The sequence below is a fragment of the Malus domestica genome, chromosome 07, assembly GCF_042453785.1.
Source record: "Malus domestica chromosome 07, GDT2T_hap1".
NCBI classification, from domain to species: Eukaryota; Viridiplantae; Streptophyta; class Magnoliopsida; order Rosales; family Rosaceae; genus Malus; species Malus domestica.
In genome coordinates, this window is record NC_091667.1 from 12504773 (window position 1) to 12514094 (window position 9322).

Genomic DNA, 9322 nt, shown 5'->3' on the forward strand with positions numbered 1-9322 from the left:
TTTTGCTTGAGGACTAGCAAAAGCTAAGTGTGGGAGAATTTGATAGGAGCATATTTATGCAACTTAGTTAGCTTGTTTCTTGGCATTTACTTTAAGCTATTTTCGTGTGTTTGTAGGTTCAAATAACAAAGTTAGTGACAAAGTGCTATTTGGAGCATTTTTGGGCCAAGATTGGATAGTGCAAGCATGGAGACATGAGGATGGACGTTTTTGAAGATTTGAAGGCTAGAAATTAGCATGTTTGTGTGCAAGTGTGTTGACCTACAATTATCAAACATCCATCCACTACACCCATTACATCCACTCATTACCAAACACTCACCCACTACACACATTACATCCACTCATTACCAAATATTCACCCACTACACCCATTACATCCACTCATTACCAAACATTCATCCACTACACCTATTACATCCACTCATTACCAAACATTCATCCACTACACCCATTACATCCACTCATTACCAAACACTCACCCACTCATTACCAAACACTCACCCACTACACCCATTACATCCACTCATTACCAAACATCCACCCACTACACCCATTACATTCACTCATTACCACAACACTCACCCACTACACCCATTACATCCACTCATTACAACTCCATACACTTCTCTCCCTAGCCTATAAATACATCCATCCTTCACCATAATTTGGAGGGGAGAAAAAGATCCATCAAAAGACACTACATTCACATCTCACAACTCCATACACTTACACTTTCATTCCTTGGCCGAGAGAACACAATCCACCCATCCACCCTTCACCATAACTCACCTATATCCATCCACCACCATAATTTACCACTCATCCATCAAACCACACCTTGTGCCGCAACAAAGAGAAGAATGAGGACCCTTGGACGTGCTTGCCATTCAAGCTGGATTGTTGGAGCGTTTTTAGGTGTTTTCATTCTTTTGTTTTCAATGTCTAAATTTGTTTATCTTTACTTTGTGAGTATGAGGAACTAAACCCCCCTTAGCTAGGGGGGAATTCGAAACCGTGTTCATGCTTGCAATATGATTTGATTACCTTCAGTTGTGATTTCATAAGTTGTGAATTCAATTTGTTTAACTGCTTGATTGATAACTTATTCGTGTATGTTTATTAAGAGTGCACACTTAGTTTGCATGCATGAATATGATGCTAGAGTATAAGGGAGTTTCACCTAATAGTTACAAACTTATATTCATAAGTAGTGGAGGTCGCTTATAAACGATCGTGTTAAATAAATTCTTGGCAGGAGTTTCATGCTCATCATAGTAACGAATGCCTCGTCAATACTTATAGTTTTCATAATGCTTAATGATCTTTGATTGTATCTTTATTGTGCTGTTCACGTAAAGAACTTTTGAAGAATGCTTGAATTGTTGTATGCGCTTTCCCATCCAATTCAATAACTTAAGGAGAACTTGAAGGTTAATTTAAGCGGACTTAATTAACCTGGGGTGTTGAGTTTCATGATTGATCGAAAAAACAACTGAAAATTGGTTTATGTGCAAGTATGTCATGTGTGGAGAAGAACCTCCTAGCTAGCCTTCCATCCATTCAATTTACTCAAATTCGTGCAGATTTCATTAGTTCTTATTTACTTGTTTTGTTTTCAAATTCATCAAAACCAAAACCTCCTTTACTTTAAAGTGTTTTATTAGTCAAAATCTGTTTTGATTTGTGTTTTGAGGTGTCCCAAAAGTGTGTTAGAGTTCAAATCTGCCCAGTTTGTGTTTTTAGGCAGATTTGAGTGTTTTTAGCTTGTTTTGAGTCCTTTGAGTTTGTTTTAAGTTCTTTGAGTCTAGTTTAGTGTTTTTAACTTTGTTTATATGTTTTTAAGTCAGTTTAGAGGTTTTAGCAAGCCCTCATAATCCCCGGTTTAGAACGATCCCTACTTGCATTTATACTACAATTTGACAACAAGAGGGTTTAATTTGTGTGTTAAGTTAATTTTCGCACCATTGGATCTGCTTCACTTGGTGTTACAAAGTCATTACGGTGATTATGTGATGCAGTTAGACCCATGGACATTGTTTTCTTTGTCCCAATACAATTTAAGAGTTTTTATAATCTTGTGGTTCCTAGTGAGCTCAGCTTTCAACAAAGTGCTTGACATATACTTATTGCTTCGCAATAGGTCTACATTGTTATAATTTTTTGAGATCTAATTTGCAAAGACCCTTTTAGAGTTGAAATCTTCTTGAAAATGTCTCTATAATTGTCCTTATACAAACTGAAGAAAGTTGGTTTTCACCATAAAACCTATTGGTAATATGGGGAGTAACTTAACTACTTATAAGCACATGTAAGGTCCTTCCTTTCATCATTGTGGGATTCATTCTCAACATGCCTCCTCACGTTTGACGAATTTTCAAGTCTAATACGTGGAGCACGTGTGGCCGTAGGGCTTCACACATGGGACAACCTACTCTAATACCAAGAAGAAAGTTGAGGTTCCACCATAAAATCAATTGGCAATATGGGAAGTAGCCCAACTACTTATAAGCACATGCAAGGTCTCTCCTCTCATCAACGTGGGATTCATTCTCAACACAAACCTTATAGGCAAAATTTTAACTTTGTGTTTCCTTGTTTAATTATGGTTGGGTACTCATTTTAAAACCTTTTAGGATTTGTTTTTAACAAGCTTTTGATCTTCTTGTTATAGAGTTTCGGTTGCATGCTAATGTGGGGGAAAAAAGTTGGTGATTATACTACCCTTGCTAAGGAAAGTAGTTGGCTACGGATGCTATATTGAAGCACTGGCTACACTATTTAGACACCATGCATGCATGTACAAAGCTCTCTATGCACTTTTTCCACTAGTAAATTTCAAACATCTGGTCAGCCTAGTCATGTATGCCAGTATTAGTAAGTATAGGACGACCCTTGTCAACTTTGGAGTTGCTGGTCTTGGACTTTGATGAGAAGGAAGGGTTTCTGAAGATAATTAATGATTAAAAGCTTTGCTTGTCTTTGCCAAATGTGTGTAATCTTGATGTCTTGCAGACATGGTGTGCATGCTGACTCCAATTTCAACCTGATACAATCTAGATGATCATTCCATATGTCGACGAGGATAAAAATAAGATTTACTTTAAGGTCCATTTGGATGCATAACGTGATTTGTCGACGATGAGTTGGCTTGTCCTTGCATGTATAGTGGTTTGTTTGTTTAAAGCGAATCAAGTCATGCAAATATGACTCCACCTTAATTATATAATTACGTACGAAGTTCTGAGGTGTAGAATTGACATTGGGCAACGTTGGTGCGGGACTTGAATGGATGGATTTCTTGATGAGATTTTGTTAAGGAATTTATGTACAAGATTTGGACTGTTACATTAGACACTCATAATTGAGGGTGTTCAACAAATACTCTGCAACGAGATATAAATGGAGTAGATGAAGGTGATGAAAGTATAAACTATGTGTTCTGTTCTAGGCCTATTTTATCGAGGGAAAAAGAGAGGGAGAGAACCGGCAGCAAGGAGAAGAGAGAGAAGTGCTCGAGGAATTCATGAGTGATATTCCTCATGCCTTGTGCCTTTATTTAAACTAATAAGGAAAGGAGAAACTTGCTTTCCAAGTAATACGAGTTGTACAAGGAAATCTTCTAGATCTCATAGGAATATAGGATTCCTATAATCAATCTACTAGGATTTACACAATCACACTCCAAACGAAATTACTGTAACACTCCTTCTTGAGTCCACAATTGTTCCCTTGAATCCATTGTGAAAAGAGGGTCATTTAGTATCTTTACTATGGATGATATAGAAATTCAATTCCCCAATGAGTAGGCTTGGAAAAATGTACTTGTAGGCACAAAATCCTTACGACAAGTAAGGCGATGTATTGTACAGTACAAGACATCATATCTCGACCTAAGTGCCCTAAATGGTCGTGCCAAAGCAAGTAAACAACTTGAATCACACGGCTTTTGGTGGGCCATGCTACTTAGTATGCCCAATACAGGGTATATTGGCTCCTAAATACGCTACTTTTGGTTAATTGTTGATTTGAATTTGAATTTTAACTATATTTAATAGATTCAAAACCCCAATTGTCTATTTACTTATTTGTTTAGTTTTATTTATTAGCAGCCCTTTTAACCCCGAAATAGAATCATCCTTATTTACTCGTACTATGATTATTTCTGCAAGGTTTAGTTTGAGTGTTAATAATTAGCGTATCAGAAACTGAGTAAAATGTATCAATCTCCATCAACAAATGAAGGAAATATACAACTCTACAATGAATCAGCTTTATCGCTATGTCATACGATATGATAGAAATTCATTCAAATTACAACACATGCTAAGTTTATAGTTTAGAATTTAAACTGTTTGCCAAAACACCATGTCGTTATTCCACGAGATATTACCAGCCGTCACACTGAAAAAACTCTGCCCTAATTTGTCCAGTTGGCTAATTGCCATCACACTAAACAAAGCAACCAAAGAATCACCTAACTTTTAAAAATTTCAAATTTAGACCACACTAGTTCCCTGAAAGGAGTTCCACAAGTCACACTCTTGATCTTCTTCAGCCTTTGTTTTGGCCCTTTCAGACATAAATCCGTATGCTTGACTCGGAGGCCGCCTGAGATCGAGCGTTAAATGCGCCCCACTACTTTCATGGAACCTGTCCCAACCATGTTGATTTTCAGGAAACATCTGGTGCTGGTGGGGCTCAAGTGAGTTAGACCATGATTGTCCATGATCACAAAACAAGTCTTCTGTTGCATTGTTGTTATGGGATGATGAGTCCCAGTTTCTGTCCGACGACATGAGCTGGCGAGCCAAGTTGGCGGCGCGGTTTTCTGCAATGAGCTCACGAAGTGCAGTGCTGGACCTTGAGGAGAGATCAGATGTAGATACCCAAGAGTCAAGCGTAGTCTTGGATGACAGAAGAGAGAGAGCACGTCCTGTCATAGAAGATAGGTATTGAAACCTCCCAGTCATCAACTTCTTGTCTGTTAACAAATTAAGAAATCTCCATTGTTATCAATATGCGGGTAAGTACACAAAGATAAATGTTGCGGGTCGAGATGCATCATGTGATTAGCAACAGGATTTCGATCGACAGATGAATTAATCTCAAAATTTCAGTGAGCTGGAGTTTCTGCTGTAAATATTGGACTGAAATACTCTACAATTAGAGCTATATCCCTACCATGTCCAACTCTTTGGAAACCTACTTATAACTATAGTCTTCTTTTCTTTTGGCGAAAAACTAGACCCTTAATGACAAATGACAATGTAAAATACTATATAGTGTGTTAGAAACATTCAATGAGCCTAAACAAAACAAAAGAACTACCGTTTCTTTCAAGATAATACTTCTCTCATTCCCAGTAAAGAGAAAAGTCCTCATTAATTTCCCTCTAACGTGGCATTATTTCACTGTATCAACATCATAATTAAAACCATATATTCTCTTTATCATCTTCTCTAGAAATTCATTCCATTTGGAGGTTGTTTAACTATTCATATGTGTCGAACAAATCGATGGTCATAATAACGGTCTCCAGATGATATGAACTTTTCTAATGATAACCTTTAGTTGATGATAAAAAGAATGAACAATTCAAACTACGAGGATACAACACTAGTGGAGAATGAGGACTTTCCTGCTTACTGAGCATGAGAGAAATATTATCCTGAAAGGTAAAATTAAAAATAAAAAAACTACCATTTGAGCTGTACGCATCTATACTCTCCTACTTTTACTTACCAAAATGAAAAATTAACCACAAAAATAACAAGAAAAGAACGTAATAAGGATGAATATACACACCTTGAGAAGAGCTTCTGGCAAGAGGATCATTAGAGCTCTTTCTTCTTCGCTCATTGTGCCCTGCTAACCTCCTCCTGCAACTCCTTTTCGACTCGTCAAACTCTGACACTACATGGAACCTATAAGAAACAATTTAACCACCATTAGAGTTTAATTAAGTAAAATATGATTCATCATATTTCTTTTTAATATAGTTGTTATAGACTTTTAAGTGAAATTGTTGAAGATCAGAATATTTTTGGACACCAACGTTAAAGAGTTGTGTATAGAGTTGGCTTAAGCCCAAGGCGAGTTAGTCACGACAACAGCGGGTACATGAAGTATGTCACTTCCTTCCCCTTCCTTCTTCTTCCCTGCTCGCTTTTCCTAAATAGTCTGATTTCAACTACTTATTAAGTTAAGAAGTATTTTTTGTTTTAAGTTCGCCAAGGCGAATTCACCCGCTTTCAAGACTAAGTTTACCCGGTCGATCTTAGAGTAAGGCTTTCCGTGAGGTGTATAAACAGAACTTCTGTTTATACACCTTATTTTGCTTATTCGGACTCCAGACGATGGTCTTTGAACCAATGTTAAAATTTTCATTATAGTATCTCTCTTTTATTATACGAAAAACTAATGAAAATAGCTTGAAAACTTTAAATTTTAATAAAAAAAACAAAAAAATGTTGTAAGTAAATAGTACTATGAGTGACTTTTTATAGTAAAAATGTAATTTTTCGTTAAAGTGAATAGTACTGTGAATGTTTCGTTAAAACACTTTTTTTTTTTTAATCTAATTTTTGTGTTACAAATCAACCCGCACGTTTTTAGTTTTATCTCTAAACTCCAATCATATGAGAACTCTTAAGAATTGTATTACACGACAGTTGGAACTTTCTAATGTTAGCCAAATCCCTACATTTGGAATGCCTCCATTCAAACGCCACTTAGTTATGAATTTTTTTATACAAAATATCATTTACCATACCCATAAGAATCACTTGAACAGAAAGAATCACTTATAAAAGTTAATAGAACCAAGAGCAATTTATAACACTAGCTATATTTTTGCTAATTGAATTAGTTTGACTCACAAAATTATTTTGACTACTCAGTTTAACTTTGCATTTTCAATATTACTAGCTATTTTTCACAAACTCTGAATATCTTTTTATTTTTCTAAACATTGGATGATGGAGGGTGGGCCTAAAAGAGAGGGCAAAGAGTGAGTTTTTATATTATTTAATATTTTAAATTTAATTAAAGTCTCCCTCATCCGGACTAAATTTAGTGTAACAACCGACACAAAACTAGTTTAACTTGAAGCGTAGGCAGTCTCTTAAAAGTTAAAACGTGCATGAAAATTGGAGTATGTCAAAAAGGGATTGGTTCAAAGTTTTCGATTAGGAATCACAAATTTGAAGGAGTATTATTAAAATTTAAAACGATCATATTATGGAAACATATGTAAATCCTTATACTTAATTTTTTTTAATACACAGTAGTAGTTGGGTAATTTTAATATATTAAAGTGTGCTTCTAATAATATAATGTATAACTTTATCTAAAAATTTAATTAATGATATGTAATTGAACTGTTTAAAAGACGATTCTTCTTCTCAGTTTTCCATGCATAAAATGGATACGAATGAAACCGAGTAGACAGTGGTGATGAGTTACTACTGACCTGCTGCACTGCTGACAGAAACGCTGGTCTTGTCCCAAGACGGTGACCCTGGAAGCCTTGGAGTGCATCGCACACACTTTGTGCCTCCGGTGGTACTCCTTCGCGTTCAACAGCGCCACGTGGCACCCCTCCACCTGACACCGTGGCACCACCTTCAACGCCAACGGCTGCGCAGCACCATACAACTGCGCTGCTGCTGCCGCTGCTTTGCCTTTCTTGCTCATCATTCCCACTGGGAATCCCGCTACGTGCCGCTCATCCAGAGGCGGAGCATGATTTCCATGATCCTCAAAGTAGTGCCTCTTCCCCAGCTTCAAGCACATCAGGTGTGGATCCTGGTGGAAGTGGGGCCCGCCTCCATGATCTGCCCAACAACTGTACATATTAGAGAACTGATGATGCAAGGGATGACCCGTGAAGAGAGCGTGACCACCAGTGGTAGAAGAGCTAGAAGCCTCCTCCCCGATGGCGGCAACAGTGACGGCTGTAGCCGCCGTGGAGTACAATACGTGGTTGTTGTTGTTAGTGGGAGCAGCAGTAGTATGACTAGTAGTTGTAGTATCCCATATACCCCAACTATTAGGAAGTTGTGAGTTATTACTACCATTTTGCCCTCTACTGCTAAAGTTGTTAACATCATGGCTTAACATGTCCATGTTCCCACCTATTTCCATCTCTATCTCCCACAGTCTCTCTCTCTCTCTGCGTGTGAGTGAGTGTGTTAATTCTGATTGGAGTAATGGGGGTTGTATTTTTTTGGGTGGAACTATTGGGTACAAAGAGTTGAGCTCAGAGAAAATTGTCACAGAAATGGGGGGAGGAGCAGGATGCAGCTCTTCCTGCTGGGTATCACGTATAAAAGAGGAAAGGGGTGGAGAGAGAGAGAGAGAGAGAGAGAGAGGTGAAGGGTTGTTTTCCTATTGGTTCCTTTGTTCTCCACCAATGGGGTTAAGGTGCCAATACAAAAAAGCCTGCAAAATTAAGTTGGTGCAGTGCAGACATAGATAGATGGAGGGAAAGCCAATTGAGTGACACGTGAGAGGGAGTGGGAGCGCACGTGGGAATAGTGGTAAAGGTGGAGCCAGCTGCTATGCTCTGGAAATTGATTTGATTGAAGAGTCCTGCTATGATCAGTATATGAATGAGGGAGAGGGAGTGAGGGGAGAGAGAGAGAGAGAGAGTTAAAATTGTGATTGGACTAGAGAGAGCGAGAGTGGGAGCCTACATCTTTTGATATTTTGAAACGAGTAATGTTAAAGAGATTAAATTTGTAAATAAAATTTTAAAAAGTAAAAAATATAAAAGTTGATGATTGAATTATTATTTAAACGTTGACAGACGTGCTTCATCTATATTAGTAACACATTATTTAATTTGTAAATTTTATTTATAAATTTAATCTCCCTAATATTACTATTTTCATATATTGTTGGGCATTACCCGAAAGCATTTGGTTTGTTATTTTGTTGGTGCTAGTGCCAACAGCCAACAAATTAGAATGATAAGTAGAAATGAAACTCGCACTTTTTAGATGTTTTTTAATTTTTTAATTTTTTTTACACTGATTGTATAGACATCATTACTTTTTATTTAATTTTATTCTTTATTTATGCTTGATTTGATTACTCATATGATATAAAATAATGATCTAGGAAAAAAGTTAGTTATGATTAATTCCGAGTCTCTTTGTGTGAGAGGAAAAAAAGAGTTAGGGTTATGTGTGAAAGTACGATGGTGGCAACTTGGTCGACGCTGTCATGGAGAGTTTTCTTCGGCTGTTTTACTCCATGTTTCAATTGAATGATCAAGAGGGGTTGGAGGTGAAGATTAGTGATATGGCTACGGAAC

General features: G+C 37.1%; 1 protein-coding gene across 2 annotated transcripts; it reads right to left on the minus strand.

Annotated features, from left to right (window-relative positions):
- Positions 1 to 4259: 4259 nt before the first annotated feature.
- LOC103439024 (squamosa promoter-binding-like protein 7) lies at positions 4260 to 8583 on the minus strand. 2 transcript variants are annotated; one of them, XM_008377574.4, is made up of 3 exons: positions 7475 to 8583; positions 5809 to 5927; positions 4260 to 4936 (listed from the first exon to the last, which is right to left on the minus strand). In XM_008377574.4, exons 1-3 carry the CDS (start codon positions 8146 to 8148, stop codon positions 4500 to 4502), a joined length of 1230 nt encoding a protein of 409 aa, XP_008375796.3. In that variant the 5' UTR covers positions 8149 to 8583; the 3' UTR covers positions 4260 to 4499. The 2 variants fall into 2 exon arrangements, with proteins under 2 accessions (XP_008375796.3, XP_008375794.3); XM_008377572.4 differs by having other exon boundaries at positions 4260 to 4984.
- Positions 8584 to 9322: the final 739 nt, after the last annotated feature.

Coding starts and splice junctions, on each gene's coding strand:
- LOC103439024 (XM_008377572.4), bottom strand. CDS start 8,148: ATGGAAATAGGTGGGAACATGGACATGTTAAGCCATGATGTTAACAAC. Junction 5,928..7,474: donor TTCTGTCAGCAGTGCAGCAG/GTCAGTAGTAAC, acceptor TGTTTCTTATAG/GTTCCATGTAGTGTCAGAGT. Junction 4,985..5,808: donor TGCCAGAAGCTCTTCTCAAG/GTGTGTATATTC, acceptor ATTTGTTAACAG/ACAAGAAGTTGATGACTGGG.